Source organism: Trichoplax adhaerens, genomic scaffold, assembly GCF_000150275.1.
Source record: "Trichoplax adhaerens TRIADscaffold_4 genomic scaffold, whole genome shotgun sequence".
NCBI classification, from domain to species: Eukaryota; Metazoa; Placozoa; class Uniplacotomia; order Trichoplacea; family Trichoplacidae; genus Trichoplax; species Trichoplax adhaerens.
Genome location: NW_002060946.1, coordinates 1600468 through 1619042, shown reverse-complemented (window position 1 = coordinate 1619042; position 18575 = coordinate 1600468). Strand labels below are relative to the sequence as shown.

General features: G+C 34.8%; 3 protein-coding genes across 3 annotated transcripts; 2 read left to right on the top strand and 1 right to left on the bottom strand.

The window, feature by feature from the left end:
* Positions 1-746: 746 nt before the first annotated feature.
* TRIADDRAFT_55308 (uncharacterized protein) lies at positions 747-2364 on the bottom strand (the record flags this gene model as incomplete). The annotated part of the gene is made up of 3 exons (XM_002111336.1): positions 747-1078; positions 1316-1632; positions 2108-2364. 3 exons carry the CDS (start codon positions 2362-2364, stop codon positions 747-749), a joined length of 906 nt encoding a protein of 301 aa, XP_002111372.1.
* An 8417-nt stretch (positions 2365-10781) lies between these two features.
* On the top strand, positions 10782-14498 carry TRIADDRAFT_55307 (uncharacterized protein; the record flags this gene model as incomplete). The annotated part of the gene is made up of 3 exons (XM_002111821.1): positions 10782-11526; positions 13352-13448; positions 14384-14498. 3 exons carry the CDS (start codon positions 10782-10784, stop codon positions 14496-14498), a joined length of 957 nt encoding a protein of 318 aa, XP_002111857.1.
* Positions 14499-14727: 229 nt separating this feature from the next.
* TRIADDRAFT_55306 (uncharacterized protein) lies at positions 14728-17204 on the top strand (the record flags this gene model as incomplete). Its single annotated transcript, XM_002111820.1, has 2 exons — positions 14728-14942; positions 15521-17204. 2 exons carry the CDS (start codon positions 14728-14730, stop codon positions 17202-17204), a joined length of 1899 nt encoding a protein of 632 aa, XP_002111856.1.
* Positions 17205-18575: the final 1371 nt, after the last annotated feature.

Sequence of the window (18575 nt, the reverse complement as noted above, 5' to 3'; positions counted from 1 at the left end):
ACACGGAAATGATTGATCAAAGTTTGAAAAAGATATTTCCGCTGCCGCATATAAGTATCGCCTTTTCAATTTCTTTACTGTTCTCATGAATCATAATTTGCCAAGCATTATTATTTACTACTTCTCGTGCGAAAGATGGATTAAACAGATCGCATTTAACATCGTGAGCTATTTAATGTACCCACGTAGTAAATCGCTTTAGTAGCACGAATGATTTGAATGGTAGGGAACATAGAAATACGATATGACGTTTATTGCGTAGAATAACAAACTGTTTATGTCTAGTAGTGCATGAATATCCCTCTTAAGTATGACACGAGCAAGTTCATTCCAGCATAAGGGGTCGGCGTGACGCTTACCTTACAAGCTTAACGATTTATTTAAAAGTATGCATTTAATTGAGGATTTACGAATACAATTGCATCAGTAAATACCTATACATGGGATAATCATTGTGTCTTTACAAAAATAATGATTAGTCATTGTGATTATTTACAGCAGTTTTTTACAGATTTTATGAGATTTTATGTTGAAATTTCCACCATTTAGCTGTGCAATGGGCCATGATTGAAGTAGGCCAGGTCAGTAAGTAATAGCTAATATTGATGACACGAATGTCATCGTATTGAAAAAACGACGTATGTACTGTAGGTTAAAATGTAGCAATAAAGCCTACAACTGGATCAAAGCAAACGACGTACGATTTTCAGGGTGCAACAATTATTTAATCAATATATTCTGTAGTATCACGGACTTAATGTCGGCTTTAGCAATTGTAATTTGGTCTCGGTAGGTGCATGCTTAGCTAGTAATATCTCTTCTATATTACTAGCGAGATTTGACGTAAAGTTAATGCTACCGTATGCTATTCTCGAGCGTTTTACTTTGACAGGTTCTCCAGTTTTTCCGTTTATACCTTCATGATCAACCAAAATTTTCTTGATTAAAGTGCCATACCGAAACCAATCCGGAGTATCAAGCGAGTAGTTGATGCCTTTCTTGTCTTTGACTAATTTAATAGCCTCAGATGCTTTGACACGGTGTAATGACTGTCTTGATACATGATGTTGAGCAAATGCTTAAAAATATTCAATAATTAAACTATTAGTTTTGATTAATAATCAAATTTAAGTTACCCATAGCACATTTCTACCGAAGCTACAAATGTCGTTTTTCTTATTAATAAAGATTATGTACTCGTATACATATATACCGAATATCAATTCTGCTGATCTAATTGTAGCCGACTAATAATTTAATAATTCAATAGACTAACAAGAATATATTCATATGATTAATATATTTATAGACTAACAGATTTTAGAATTTCTTAAGCAATCATGAGCTCTCCAATAAATGTTTTTGACAACTTCATCAGCATTTGGTAAGCAAAACAGGCGCGAATCAAAGATTGCTGGGTGACTTTGAATCCTAGCTAATGTCAGGGCACCCATCGTGTCATTGAATTGCTGCATATTCATATAATAGTTAAAACGGGAAGAGGCCATACCAGCAGTTAAAGAGCACAATTTCATCGTACGACCTTGATAGTGTATAATTCCTTCTTCGCCTCCTTCTCTATCGGAGCGTTGGGATGGTTCAGTCGGTGCAAACACCAAGGAAATTTCATCACTATAGAAAATGAAAATAAAAATTACAGTGGTATTCATTCATATTTTAGATTTAAAGAGCATAAGCAAAGCTGTCAACTAGTCGACAATTTCGATGCTAGTCATTTGTCATCAATTTAAACTGTTCATTGTGGATGATATTTGTAGGTGTTGGATAATAATTGCATCTGTTGTTCTAGTACATAGGTAAGTCTAAGTTGTTGTTATTTTACTACTATTTGTTCAAGCTATCGAGTTAATGGTACGGTAGTTTGATGATTATGATGAGTGACATCATCGTTTATTAATTCAACTTATGTAAGGCTAGCCTTGTATGTAATCAAAGACAGATAGTGCATCTGGATTAGTTATGCAAGGCAGTACACAATGTGCGTTTGATATCTACTCCTTGCTTTTTCTGCTAGGTAATTGCTATTCATTACAAAATAGAGTGCAAACTGCAGATGGAAGCTTTGCTATAATACAGAGTGAGATACCTGAAGCAGAATGCCGATCTCGAGCCAAATTTGTTTAGGAGGTCGGCAGCTGTATGCAACAACGCCAGATAGATGCGATGATCAAACGGTTTAGTTAAGCCTTGGCAATATTTAGTAAAAGCATGACCATCTAAACGAATGATGTAATATTGGTTGGCCTGTACTTGCCATTCCATCTGTCGTTCATAATCTTTCATACGATTTCCGATTTCTTTCAGAGGCCATTTTCGATAACTTCGACTTATCATTCGATGCATCGTTGTTCTGTCGCTATTTTAATCCTAGATTCAAAATCAAAGTACGGTACATACAGCAAGGCCATGGATGTTGATGTTACTATCCAAAGTACAGGATACGTTTATCCTACAGCCTACACCAGCTAAATCCCTACCTAGCCGGTGTAAAGTCTGAAATTTCACTTCCAGCAGCAATACACGTAATTGTGAATGCTTCAATTGTAACGATTGATTATATACGCGAATTGCATTAAATATAATTGTATCTACTGTACTATCAAACGATCTTCCAATGCGATCTACAATTATAGATATGGATTCGATATCGATCGCTATCTAAAGTGCAGTTGAATCACTAGTCGGTGGCTGCTCTAAAATTTCAGTTTTTAGTACCAATGTTGCTTGACTTAGTACATCCAAGCAAACGATCTTCCAATGCGATCTACAAGTATAGATATGGATTCGATATCGATCGGTATCTAAAGTACAGTTAAATCACTAGTTAGCTACTGTGAAATTTCAGCTTTTAGCACCAATGTTGCTTGACTTAGTGCATCCAAGCAAACGATCTTCCAATACGATCTACCAGTATCGATATGGATTAGATATCAATCGATATCTAAAGTACAATTAAATCACTAGTTCGCTGCTGTGAAATTTCAGCTTTTAGCACCGATGCTGCTTCAATTAGTACATCCAAGCAAACGATCTTCCAATGCGATCTACAAGTATAGATATCGATCGCTATCTAAAGTGCGGTTGAATCACTTAGTCGGTGGCTGCTGTAAAATTTCAGCTTTTAGCACCAATGCTGCTACACTTAGTACATCCAAGCAAACGATCTTCCAATGTGATCTACAAGCATCGATATGGATTCGATATCGATCGCTATCTAAAGTACAGTTGAATCACTAGTTGGTGGCTACTCTAAATTTCAGTTTTTAGCACCAATGCTGCTACTTTTAAAACATCCAAGCTGACGATCTTCCAATGCGATAAATCGACGTCCACCTTTGCATAGATCGACGTGGATGTTGCCGTCCAAAGAAGAGGAATCAGTGTAGCCTACCCTAGCAGCATCACTCGCTAGTAGACGATCAGAAATTTCAGTTGAAGTACGTTGCTTTACTTGTAAACGATCTTCAACACTATCTTCAAAAATACGCTAAAGTTGATCGATGGTAGCACCAGTAAGGATTGCAACTAGCAAAACTCCAAGGGCGAAAATAATAAGCCAGTCTAACTATCGAGGCTCTTCTCTATACTACTGTATAGCATGATTTGCAAGCTACAAATTCATTATCCTATGCTCTACTAATCCTATGGAAAAGAAGAAAGGTAATCGACGCAACCCTACGATCAGAAAGCCAATATTCATTGAAAGCGAGCATGCCAGCGAAGGAAGTCCATTGCTGTATAGTGTCCAATGTGGACATACGTTGCTATATTGTACTTTGTATATCGCGATTAGCCTACGCTAGTACTGTCGTCTGGGTGGTAGTACTTAGACTTGACTATCAGTTAATACACCAGGGTGCAATCGCTCTTTACCATAGAGGGGAAAGGCTGAATGAGGCGACATTAGGCAGCGCTTGCAGTGGATTCCAGGCTGTTAATCTTATGCTGGTATTTTCCAACTTCTTCATCATTCAAGCACCCAACGCTTCTTTCTACTTGTAGATTGGTAGTTCTTGTTCAACTGTCAAGGTATCCATGCCTGTATCTTGGTTGTAGCTGAAAATCGAGGTAATACATGCATTTTACTGTCTGAGAAAGAGTATCGTTTACTTTGGTCCATATTGCACCTTCATCCCCTGATAGACTGCAATAATCCATACATAGTTTAAATCCAAACTAGCAAATCATCCTTCTTTTTTAGTATTCCATGCTATCGAATAGTCAAGTCGATGCTACCAATCTTCTACATTAATGGAGGGGCTATTAAAGCGATAATTCTTGGACTATTTTCTACGTTTGTAATTGAACATTTTACCCATTTAAAGGAGTATCGTCTATGCAGACACTATTGACGTACACGTATTGACTATTTTGCTATCACTCATTGCTACTAATGTCTGCCTTTCTACTTTATGCTATCCTACAATTGAATGGGACAGCATGTGCTTACAAGATGAACCAACTGGAAAAAAACTAGTGAAAACTTAAGGCTTAAGCAAACAGAGATGAGCATCAACTCAATTGGATTTTAAATGAATCCAACTATGATCTGTGGACCAGCCGTATTAGGTTGGAGATTGATCGTCTTGACCCATTTCTACTCCTGCTTGCCTTTGTAGCTTTACACAATCGAGCTGTCTATCGAATAGTACTAGGGTAAAGTATACTCGCCATGTGAACAAAATGGACAACTGCTAGGCCATCTTCCAGCCTAAATAGAGATACGCGAGACCTTCATCTAACCGTTCAATCTTGACTAGCAATCGTAGTGGATACGCCTAAATCTAGTATCGATCAGATTGACTTCTTCTTCAGTAATAATGCCTGCCTTCTACTTTATAATACTGGTATATCATGTTGTTTGCTAAATCAGGGGCACTGGCAATTGGATGGAAACTTTGAAAGCAAATGGAGAGATGGGTACAATCAATTTGAATTAAATTAATCTACTAACTGTTATCTACAGCCTAGCTAGACCAAATAGAGATACGCGAAACCTTTATCTAACCGTTCAATCTTGACTAGCGATCTTAGTGAATACGCCTAAATCTAGTATCGATTAAATTGACTTCTTCTTCAGTAATAATGCCTGCCTTCTACTTTACAATACTGGTATATCATGTTGTCTGCTAAATCAGGGCTACTGGCAATAGGATCGAAACCTTGAAAGCAAACGGAGAGATGGGTACAATCAATTTGAATTAAAATTAATCTACTCTAACTGTTATCTACGGCCTAGCTAGACCATCGTTTGAAGAGAGCGATAGGGACTAACAAGTGCCGATACGATGTTGAAAAAATTTGCTGTATTGTCAACGGTTTTGATCGCTATCGTTCTTACAGAAATGTCAATATTTCTATTACAACGATCAAAACCATGGATCATGTTGAGAAATTCCTCAAACATTGACTAATTCACTAGAACTCATTGCTACTAATATTTACCTTGGTAGCGGTACGATCACCATGTCTACAGTAGTTAATCGATTTTAGCTTCGGTATGCCTACAATGTGATCAAAATGGAAAACTAATGGAAATTGGAGTGTAAACTATCAATTGAACTTTACTTAGTCTTTGTAAATGGAGATCACTAAAAGTACCAAGAAGATCAAGGTAGAAAAAACCATGGCGTTTTGAACCACAATCATTGCTGCCAGTGCTAGACAAGACAATCTTGAAATAGTTAGCAACACATTAATTTTATTTCTTATTGGATTCATTTGTGTCTATTGATGCGTGTAGTATTAGTTTATTTTCTGCATATATTCCTTTTGCCCTGGTGTATCGTATGATTTGGCTAAAAGCATGCTTTGACTTTCTTGATCGGTCATCGACAAACTACTTGAATGCCATGTCTACAAGAGTAAGAGTGATACGTATGGCTTACAGCCATTGTTGCTTAATTAATCTTGTCTACGCTAGAGCAGAATGAATAGAAATCCAATCTGGTGTCGAGAGAATGCAATAGTTCGATATTATTTTTGGGCAACCAAATACATCACATCAACATGACGACACCGGAGCTTGTTTATGTACCTTGTAAAAGGAGGATGGCGACACTCGTGTACTACCGATTAAATTGCCGTGACCAACAATAATAGTAAGCAATTCGCTGTATCACTTCAATGCCATGCTTTAACTAGTATTTGAATTCGAACGGTGATATTTTATTCAAGTTAGTCGTCCAGAGTAGAGAAATCTTGTACGCACAAGGATAGCATACACAAAAATTACAATGTCATGCTTCTAGCTTACTAACAACTCGTTACTGTATACATTTATGAACAGCTAATCCACTTACTGCTCGTTGTTACAACGTTTGAAATTAAAATCCAATCCATTGAAACTTTCATCCGCACAACTATGCATTTGCAATGTAAGAAATGAAACAGCAAGGATCAATGCTGTAACAGTTTTCTCTTCACTTATAGTTGACAAAGATAGAATAACTCGACTGTAAAAAAAATAGCAAAGGATAAAATGCACACATATCAATTTCTTTCATCTCTTGTCGTATGTTTGTGATATGCATCAAGAAGTATTTTATTACACCTTGAATCATGTTCTGGCCTTGTCATGTTATCATATCGGAATCACTTTGACAATCATTTTCCAGTATTAGCTAGTTGATGACGATGTGCGCTTATGATCAGCTAGCACACTATCCAAGTTTATACCGATAAGAAATTCCAGCATGACTTGAGAAGCTGCTTAACACTCACTACGTTGTCTTGCTTCTCTTTTTTCTTATTAATATAGTATTAAAATCACGTTAATATCAGGAATTTTTCGATAAAAATTCAATTTTATAATACAGTCAAAAACTATCAGCTTCTACATTGTTTGTACAGTACTGTAAGTTCGTTTCCGTTCCTTCTTTTTCTCATTTTTTATAAAATTGATTTTCATCGAGAAATCGCTGATGATCGATACTCCTATAGTACGTAAATACATCTCTGTTACGTTAATTTATGATAATGTACACGTGTTGAAATAATGTCTCAGTAAAAGTTTTTCACAGCAATGCACTTGACTAGGGATAAACGTTAAAATAATGCTTTGCAAGTTAATAGTAATAATGTCATCCATGCAGCGAACACATCAAGTGAAGGAGTGCTTGATCATAACGTAAATACATGAAAAATTATAGTGGTCTTCTATGTTTATTAAATGCTGGGATAAGACGAAGACATACTGTAGTTTGTAGGTTATGAAAGACTGTATGAGTGATGAATAATCCTTCTTAAATAAAATGAATAGACTTTTCTCCTACTGCAGTACATCATTGAAATAGCTAATATTGGGTGCTTACACTATTTGAATAGTTGAGCGAAAGTATCAGTACCTATTGCGTTTGTTTGCTTTTTTCACTTTTCTAAATCACGCAGGAATGATGCTTTTTAGCCATTGTTTTTGGTTAATATATTAAGCAAACGGCTAATTAACGATTACGTTTTGCATTGTGTCCAAATTAGAGCAGATTATTCAAAGCCAAAGAGTTACAAAAGACATCAAAGCCTCTCTTTCTTCCATGCTACTATTTCCTTTAACACCCGCATTATGATTAGTTTACAATACGTTGATGATCTTACGTATTATTATTTCAATTGTCGTCGCGAAAGTTTACTTTTCGAACATTGTCCAAAACATCGTTAACTTTTAGGCTTTTCAAATAGCTCCAGGTTTAATTTGATAGCGTGTCTTGGAGGTGAATACTATACATCTCTTTTTAATTTTTAAAATACGTATGCTAATGAAATTGTCCTATTACTTGGATTGGTTCATTCTCGCTTCCTTTCTCATCCATAGAATAGTGTCGTGAGTTCATGTCATTTTAGAAGGAGAGTTTGAAAGTAGAATTGACCATTTCGATATCAATACGCGCACTACGAGATAGGATATAAAACGTTCAACTACATTGGATCTTTTCTCCATCTGTGGCCGATGATACTACGGTTCTCTACAACTTACTATGCTACTGTAGTAGGCAAGCTGCTGCTTTTTTTTTCTGAAGCTTCTACAGTATACCAGTATTATTAGGCATGATCGATAATCCATTTTCATACGTTCGGTCGTTTTTCGTTTTAAAATCGTCGATATCTTGCCGATTTATGCAACTTTTACAATGACTTGGATATATGATTAGCGATTGCCGACTCAGCTGTAGTATTTTACTACGTTAGATAATATCTTATAGACAAAATGATTGAATTGAACTGATAGTAGGATCGAAAATTGGCAAGTTCTGAAGCGATCTATAGTAAAAATCGATACGATAACGTATCGCGATCATTTGCAAAGATTGGAAATTTATCATTGATTTTTCCAATGATTTCACGCCTATTCTCCGTACTTTAGATTCAAATCATTCAATATTGAAATTAGCTAGCTCGTACCATGTGACACTACTCAAAGTTTTACGAATTGAATCACTCTCCTGCCTAGCCTAAATTACTTGCAGTATAGGACTGTACCATTAGCATTTCTAATTAAATTACAAGCTAGTAGTGGATGCCGTACTATTGCAAGACTTGTGCTCAACTACCGGCACTGGTCCACGGCAAAGGCTAGGAGTATACGAGTATATTCTTATTATTTTATTTCACTACTCAAGTTTTATTTAATCACCCTTCTGCCTAACTAAATGACAAGCTAGTGGGATACCGTACTATTGCAAGACTTGTGCTCAACTACCGGCACTGGTCCACGGCTAAAGCTAGGAGTATACGAGTATATTCTTATTATTTTATTTCACTACTCAAGTTTTATTTAATCACCCTTCTGCCTAACTAAATGACAAGCTAGTGGGATACCGTACTATTGCAAGACTTGTGCTCAACTACCGGCACTGGTCCACGGCTAAAGCTAGGAGTATACGAGTATATTCTTATTCTTTATCCTTGACAAACTACACCATGGTTTTGCGGTAAAAATAAATAATTGCCGTCTGTGGCTAATTATTGTATGTTACTAATCGTCATAGTCTCCACACATTATAACAGGAACGGCTTGCTGTCATTTAAACCAACTTGGCAGCTAATTTACAGCCTGTCGTGTACAGTATAGCCCATAATTACCGATGGTCAGTATAGTTGAAATAACTAGCAAAAAAATCGGCCTCCATATCGTCAACGATCGTGTCCTGTCTCCCTTTCTCTTCTTTCGAGTAGTCCCTGATTGTAGTCAAGAAAGAGCACAGTAGGAATGACTAACAAGTACTATGACATTAATTTAACTTTTAGTCTGTACGTCTCACTTCTCTGTATACCACTTTTTAGCTGTCAGTATAAGTTTCTTGGTTTCTACACTATAATTAGTTTCTGGTAGTTTATAGTGCAATCTAACAGTGTAGGGAGTACTTGTACAGCAGTGTAAAGTCCAACCTTAAGGTAAAAAACTATGATGACTACAACTTACCTTTAACTGGTAGAGATTGATTTTCTGAGTATCGTTTCCAATTTCTATCGAAGATTGTTCAGATTGCAGTAACGACTATTATATAGGGAATCATTCACGCTCTAATTTGCTGTAGCTTATTTAAATAGCACATATATATATATAAGGAAAGAAGCAGTTTGATAGTCTTGATTAAGGAATAGTCTGATCAATATTATGGATCAAATTTTCTAGACAGTTTATTTGACCATCAAATAGTTTACAATATTGAAATGTAGTACAGTAGTTTGTAGTTATTCAACGTATGCTGACATACAAAATCTTTTCATGTTGTCGCTAATTGCCGCATTTGATGCATTACACTTTATCGAATCGCTATTGTAGTTTAAGTATCTCGTCATATTTCCTGCTTGAAATAATTAGTTTATCCTGGTCATTGTTGTTCATACTATAATTTCTTATCCACACCGATGTAATATAAAGCTCATCTTTAAATGAGGATTTGGGAACGGAATAATGCTATACCAGAATACTATTACATTCTAATTGTATTATTCTTCAATGTCGATAATGGAAAGACCATCAAAATCTTTCTTAGATTACATTTAAATTACCTTCCAATGTCGGTAATAGAAAGATCTTCACAGTCTTTCTTACATTCCATTATAAATTACTCTTCAATATCAATAATGAAAGGACTAGTAGCAAATCCTTTAACCATTCTAAAACACCCTTTAATATCGATAATAGAAGGACTAGTAGCAAATCTTTTTCTATGCTAACTTCCCTTCAATGTCCATAATAGAAAAGACCATCAAAGCCATTCTTACGTTCTATTAGAATGTAAGTTACCCCTTTTAATGACGATAGTTAAAGGATTAGTAGCAAATCTTTCTGCCATTGTAAATTACCCTTCAATGTCTATGAAGGATAAACTCATAGCAAATCTTACATTGCAAATTACCCTTCCATAATAGGAAAACTTGCAACAATTCTTTTTGACATCCTAAATGAATCTTCAAGTGTCGATGATTAAATAGAACGACTTGCAGTAAACCTCTGTTTTAGTTGGTAAATAATGCAATAGGATAACTATACCGTATGATGTCGCGTAAAACAAATTTTATGCATATATTGGTATATCCAATAATACTTATATGATGTACGGCTTTTAATTAAAGTTCGAAATTTTATATTCATTACCGTTTTCCTGATGTAATTTCTTAGCAGGCAGCTATCTCAGATAGTGCTGGCGTTAGTCCGCTACTGGAGTTGCTGTAAAAGTTGGAAGCGGAAGCGCTTTAATACTTTATGACAATCAAGTTTAACTTTCTATAGCATATGAAGACATTAGGTAGCAAGTATGGCTACTAGCAAGCCGCATTACGCATATAGTTACGCGTTGTCGCCTCTACCTCAAGAATCGGTACAAATTGTTGGGCAGCCGATCATGAGGCCACAACCACGTCCACCGCCGCCACCATTACCTCCACCAATGAATAATGCCGTTATCCTTCCAGTGCTACAACGACGTGAACATGGCTTGCGTGTTAACGAAGGAGATCGATTCTTAGCATATGCTAACCCTAGCGGAAATAATGTATATGCTAAATCACAAGCTCATCGCCTTCTTCCTCCGACTAGTGTGATGATACGCCCGCGTTATATGCCAGCTACTATCGGTAGTGCACCAGTAGTAGCTACTCCTGTTGCTCATCGGCCAATGCACCATGCAACTGGTGCAACTTCTCCTTCAGCTTATGGTTATTTGACAACGGTTCCAAGACCACAGATCTACCGACCAGTTATAAACGCTAACACTCGCATTGCTATGATGCCGGTTAATGGTCAGTACACCGAAGCAATCAGGAATGGGCTTGGGCCTTCTTATGCAGCTAATTCCAATCCTATCAATCCTTCCAACATGGTCTCACAACCACAACAGCAACAACAACAGCAGCGCTTACAATCAGCCCCTATCATGAACAACATTGTAAAGGAAAAAAATCCTCCAGTACGTAAAAAGAAGATTATAAGAATTACGGATCCAAAACAAGGCAATAAGGATGTTACAGAAGAGATCTTACAGAGCTCGTATTCCTCAGACGGTAACAATTAGCTTTTGTTAATAGTCCGAGAAATGAAGAAAACTTATACGGCTTATTGCATTCTACAAAAATCGACTACCTTATTTTGCAATATTTAAGTGATATCAAGATTTTCGCTTCTGTTGTTATCACAAGAACTCTTTTGCTTTGAATTAAGTACACTTGTGTATGAGAGCTCTCTACTTAAGAGATTAATGCAATGTAATGATAATATTTTAACAAAAACACCGTCCTAGAAACCATCAGTTGTGACCATTATATGTAATACCGAAATACATTACGTGCATGTATGGCTTTAAGAGGCACTTTCTGTCGAATAAGCATAATCTTGTGATGTTTAACAGCATTAGGTATTATACTTAGAAACGCAAGCTATTATTATTATAAAGTATAATCTTTACAAATCACTTCGGTTCTACACATCTCGTTGTGACAAATTCATATGACAAAGATATGAAAATGGTTACTACATTTTTACAGATCAAATACTTTTAAATTATCAAACAAGCTGTAAAACGTTGGTAAGAGCTACATTTTATATATATATTTGTTGAAAATGCGATCCAATTGTCCGGTTGTGTACTTATGGATAATAATTCTTTTCATGCTTGTAAGAATTTTCTTGTCGTGAAAGAAATTCTTATAAGGATAATATGTTATATAAATAAAGCCATTAGGCGTAAGGCAAACGTGAATTTACCGCGATGTTTATAAATTTGAGTAAAATATGCATGTTTAGTCTCTTGACATTAGCAGAGCAGCTAGAATAAATCAAGAGCAATAGCTGTCTTGTTCATAGGCAGAAGAAATACATCGAGAAAAATTTTTTGACGACGAAGAGACATTATGTTTGAAATTCGTTATTTCGCTGCAATACACATACAATACTATCGTCAAAGATGAAAATTATACTCCTACGATAGCTGAGTATCGATAAAATGAATTATTATCGAATAAGCTCATGATCTAACTTTCGACAAAGGAATGAGTTATATTCTTACGTAAGATATTATGCTCCATGGTTTTTCTCAATCTTTGGGAAATAAAGTTTAACCTTATTATTGCGAACGAATTATTTATCATTGTGGTTCTTACCATCGCACTCCATTCTAATTCTTGGAAAATCGAATCTTTAAGCGCTACTATCGGCTATCACCGATCTTTTACGTTGTCACTTCGCTATCGTTAAAATATTTAAAAATAACCTAAGTGGACGATAAGACTACCAAGAAAGTGATATTAAATAGCTTGATTCGATAAGCACAAGGATATCGGTTATTTTGTACAGTCGGAATTAACTTCAAACCTGTATCTCAAATGACACAAGCAGCTTATTTTAACCGCTTAAATTTTACCCCAAACCCAGACAGTATATAACTTATACAGGTTTATAGACAATGAAAGGCTCAGCGAGCAAATTCTGAACAACCTAATGAATAATCAATCGATGTCTTGTCGTTATCATTAATGATAATAACAATCTACCAACCACTGAAGCACAATCTTTGAGTTTTAAGAAAGATAGAAATGTAATTGTCGTATTTGCAATCATAATTTCATATATTTGTATTCAAAATCTCTTTATTTGTTTCCGTTAAGTAATCGAGTTGTATTCTAGTGCTTATTAGTTAAGAATTTTCTTTAATTCATAACGTGCTTGTAATTCATTGGATAATTTATAATTTAACCTAAGATATGCCTAGCGGTCGATTAGTATACCACGTAGTGATAATATTCAGAAATGACTTTTCTTTATTAACTGTAACATGGTTTCACAAGGTACTTTAAAATTTATGGATATCCACTTTATCTATTATGATTTCAGGAAAGATTGAAACAATGTCAATTTATGTTTATGTATTAGTTCGGGCAATTAACGGACTCATTGAAGTGGTTAAACTAGAGATTAGTTCAGATTTCAGGTAAGCAAGTGTTTGATAGTTTAAGGCAAAAAAACAGCAGTCATCTATTACAGCATTTGTTTCATACGAACTTATACTATTATGGCCAAAGCCGTACCATAGAATTATTAAACAAAAGTTTTACAATCTGTTGGAAACAATTTATGAATCAAATTCTCGTTGAACATAAAAAAATAGGACTCTTAACTTAAATAATACTCGCATAATATCTTTTGATAGACTATAACTATCAATCTGACAACATTCATTTTATTTACCGTACGACACTTAATATTCAAGATATTATCAATTGAGTAATAGATTGATTAGTTGCTTTACTGATAGCAATGGGAGATGAATAGCACGGAAAGGGAATCAAGACTAAACAAATGCTTATTCGTATTCAATGTACCATAATTGTCTGCATATTGAATTTAAGATTGGCTCCCTAATGTCACCCATTCTAATCTCTAAATTTAAATCACTGTATTAAATTCTTTATAAGTTCATGAGGAATAATTCTATCATATTATATTTCAGCTTTGTTATACTATGTTTGAATTCAAAATAACGATTCAATAGAAACCGATGGTACTGATGGATGTCAAACAAATCACATTCAGGCATCAATGATAAGTTCAGAGTCGATAGAAAATATGATTGTACGAATGAATGGCAGCACAAATAGTATTCAAGCTTTTTAATGGGAAGTATTTAAGCTGGTGTAATTTCTTGATTATATTATTTGCCTAAATCGTTTTCGTTATCTTTGCTATCAGCTATGGTATTTGAGTGCTCTAGCAATCACCGATCGCCTATCCAATGGATAGCCGTAAGGCAGATGCTTATTCTCATCTGCTTTGCACTATTTTTGCAGCCCATTGCTGCAAGATCTGAGTCTCGTTGCCAACTTACCGTTGTTAACGAGACCATAGCCTATGCGAACTTTGTTAAAGCAACGAGGTTATCGTGGAATCAGGTCCTATTTTTCAAGATTTACATTGGGGATCAACACCTTCAATTCATAGAGCATGGAGTTTTCTATGCGTGGGTAAAACAAGATCAGGGTGAGGCCATTTTTACTTTGCCATCTTATTATATAACCACTGGCCTTAGTATTTACACAGTTTTTACATCAAGTATGAAAATTAAACTGGTAGAATCAACTAAGGGATGCTTTAAAAACGCGACGGTCCTACCGAGTAAACCGATTATTTTATTCAAAACATTAATTAATTTTACTCGATTAACCAACAACTGTACCGGAAGGTATTGCGGTAATATATGCAGAAGAAGTTTCATGGCTACCGAAAGAACTGCTCATGAAGAAGTTCGATATTCATGTTGTGATTTAGATTTTCCAGGATTACCTGTAGATGTTCAACGATGTCTACTTCTTGAAGAAGTGAAATGGTATGCGCCATTCCTGAAATTCCTCATTATTTTTCTTACCATCCCAATGGGTGCCGCTCTGTTAGTTAAAATTTTCAATATGTACATGGGTACATTGGAGAGGTAAACGAAAGGAAAATGATTCTAACAGTAACGTGATAATTAATAGCCTCAGCTCTAATAAATATTAAAGTCTGTCTTATTACCTTATCGACACTATTTTAATTACCAATAGAAATACTTTTAATTGGAATGAATAAAAATTCTTAATAGTAGCGATTTCAAATTTATTTTTTTATCATTAAATGATGACGTAGTCGTTATAGATTAAGCAAGCAATATAGAAAGGAGCGAAATTGAGCTAGTCCAGTATTACTTTCTGTTAATATTGAGGCGACAGGATAGAGCCGTACTGTCTTTTTCACTTTACTGCACAGCTATTAAATATTAACTTAGCAACGGAAAGATTTGAATGTTTTGAATTTAAAATCATGACAACATCTCAAATTAAGCAAGTATCATATAGAATTGTTGATTCTGCCATATCTTTATATTTAAGTGCAAAAGTAGGAATGAATAATTTTCGATATGTGCTGTAGTTATTTCACAATCATGTTCTAGAGTATTTTTGGCGCATACCATAACAGCTAATTCGCTTTTTATCTCCTATTTTATGTTCGGTTGGATCTATTCCTTCCTAGAAATTTTAAAATGGATTCTGTTCATATCCATATTTTGAACACTTTACGGCTAGAGACTATCGAATACTTCTACGTTCAAGGTAGCTCAACTAGAGCATGTTGGAAACATGCCTATTACTGCTTCTTCTATTTAATCTTATGGCTCGCGCTAACTGCATTCGGTTATGCAGCCTTGGTGATGCAAATCTATCCATCAGCGTTTATGATTGTTCCAGAAATTTACGGTGTTGCTATACCGCCTTCTATAACAGCTGCTACCGTGCCTGCTGGTATATTACATTTATTTGCTACCATAATCATTATAATAACACACCTAAAGCAATTAATTTGCCTTCATCAACCTGAAAGGCAAGATAGAAGCAGACTTTTACCTCAAGATAGATATTTAGCGCCAATGAGCGCTGGGCGAACAAATTTACAATTTAAGAATATGATAACGGATTTGACGAAAAATTTATTATCATTGAAGATAGTGGTATTCTTCAATAATTTAATACAAGTTTTGGTCTATCTACCATTTTTTTTAACTAAATCAAGCACTGTCATCCCCATTGTGATATTTTTAACGGAGGTATTGACATTGCGCTTAAAATATCATCTTCTCCCTATCAACTCCAAATTGAAAGTACTGAATTGCATTCTGGCACCAGTTTTATTTTTGATAGCTTTCTGCTATTCTGTTATAACAGTATTCCAATTTTGGATTATTTTTCAAGCCTTCTTTCGTATTATCATTACTGTAACAACATTTATTATAACTTATTCCGTCTACTTTAGTGTCGCTATTGTTGTGATTATTCCGTATTTGTATGTCGTAATTGCCTACTTGGATGATTATACAGAAAAATTACACTCACTACCACTACTTATTATGAAGTTAGACTCAGCCGTGGAGCAGGAAGTTGATAAGATACTCAATGCAGAAAATGGAAAGTTAATAATTGATTTCTTAGTTGGTAGTAATAATGCTATAGAAGTTGATGTACCGGAAATGTTAAAAGGAACTGTAATCGAAATTACAATTCAAAACTATATACGACGTCTTGTTGAAGACCATAGATTTGAAATCAATGTTGGAATGTCCCAGATGGTCCTAAATTATAGAAGAGATGGCAATACAATTATTGAGGTAACACTACCTGAAAATGAGAACTATCCTATTCTGTGTGCTAATAGTGAAGGTAAAGATAATTTATTGACAGAGATTAGTGCACACTTACAAAATACCTCTATCGACACCCATCGTGAAAGATTAGTGAAAACATTTTATGACATTACAAGGATCAATAGTGCGCGTTATTCTGGGATTCCGTTAGAGCTTTTTCATTATTTACGGTATTACGCTCCTACAGTGTCCCTTAACTTATGGTCAGTTGTCGTAAACTTCCTGATTATTACAGGATTATTTCTGACATTTCTTTTAACGCTATTGCTTCATTCTCATTCCTGGTCTTTCACATCATTGACTACTGCTGCTGCTAACACACCTATCCTATTCATTGGTACTACTCTAACACTAAGATACTTCAAAATTCCTCTAGCAACCGAGAAAGAAACATCTGAAATACTATTAGCTAATCTGATACACTATAGAAGAGGCTATAGGTTATTCTGTACAAGAGGTCTCGAATATAAACCTTTGTCTAAACTAGTGAAAATTGCACTTACCGGCAAGAATATCTGACGTAAAAGCGCATACATTTACTAAGGTTATTATTCATGTTTGCAAGATTTAATGCTAGTTATTGTAACGACATAGGATTAGCATTGCAATTGGTAATAAAATAATTAAAGGCTATTGATCAGGGTCATATTGACTAGCTCTTATTTTAGCAGTCAAGCCTAGGCTCCGATCCAACAAATATGTCAGTTACACTTTAATTCAGACAATAAGAAATTATATCGACGAAGTAATGCTTTTTCATGGTAGCTGCAATACAGCTTATTCTGTAACAGTAGATTAATACATTGAATTAGCATTGCTATTTATAATTACGGTCCTGTCCTATTGATTAGTCTATCTAGTAATTAATCACAATCCAATCTAGATTATTGTTCACAATTTAGCCCTAGATAATAAGATCATCCGATCATTCTGTTAAAGTTAAATTTCACAGTATGTTGAATTACCTTGGATAGAATAAAATAAAAGGCATTTTACCATTAATCAAATGTTGGAAGGTTAATATAATATTGTGGATGCTGGTCTTAAAAGATTCTAACGACATAAAGAAGGTTATAGTTTACCTAGTCTCTACAGTTTAATCTTTGATAAAGGATTAGGCCATAAACATCATTTTGTAATTGAAAATAACGAAATTACTATCCAAACCCATTATCCAGAATTTTTATTTGCTGCTACTCGAATAATGACGATCCATTCCTCGTTTTGTTAGCTAAACTAATAGCGATAGTGTAAAATAATATAATGACAAGGACTATGAACAGTCTAAGTAGACACAGGTAGTAAATAAATAAACTGCATGGGTTTGTTATTTATCAGTGCATTAAATCATGATCTCTGATGAAAAAACAAAATAACAATTTCCCGTATTGAGTCACTACGTTACAAGCATCTAAAATTAGATAGAATATGAATTTAAGCATTTCTGTCAATGTCATCTAGCATATACATAACCGACGGCACCTATTGAATAAACATTGTCTATTTCCTGGATAATTAATAGTAATTTAGTTTAAAATTGATAACATAAGCACTCTGTCCGATAGTCTTATTATTTACAATCTAATTAGGGATGTTAATGAAAGGAATATTATCTATCGGTACCAGTAGCTTTTTTTACATCTAATTGAGTTTCAGATAAAGTAATAAGCCACCTATAAACGCTTGCTGTACTTTCTTTTAATATGGATAATCCGTTGTTTGGATAGCGTTAAAACTCTAACTCCAATAAGGTGTGCCATAGCAGAGAGTTTATTTATTATACGATTTCCTTGCGAATTTTTATATTAGTACATTGTGTTTCTTTATAGCAAAAACAGGATAATATCGCTGTTAGTGGAACATAAAATATGGATAACGATTCATACTTGT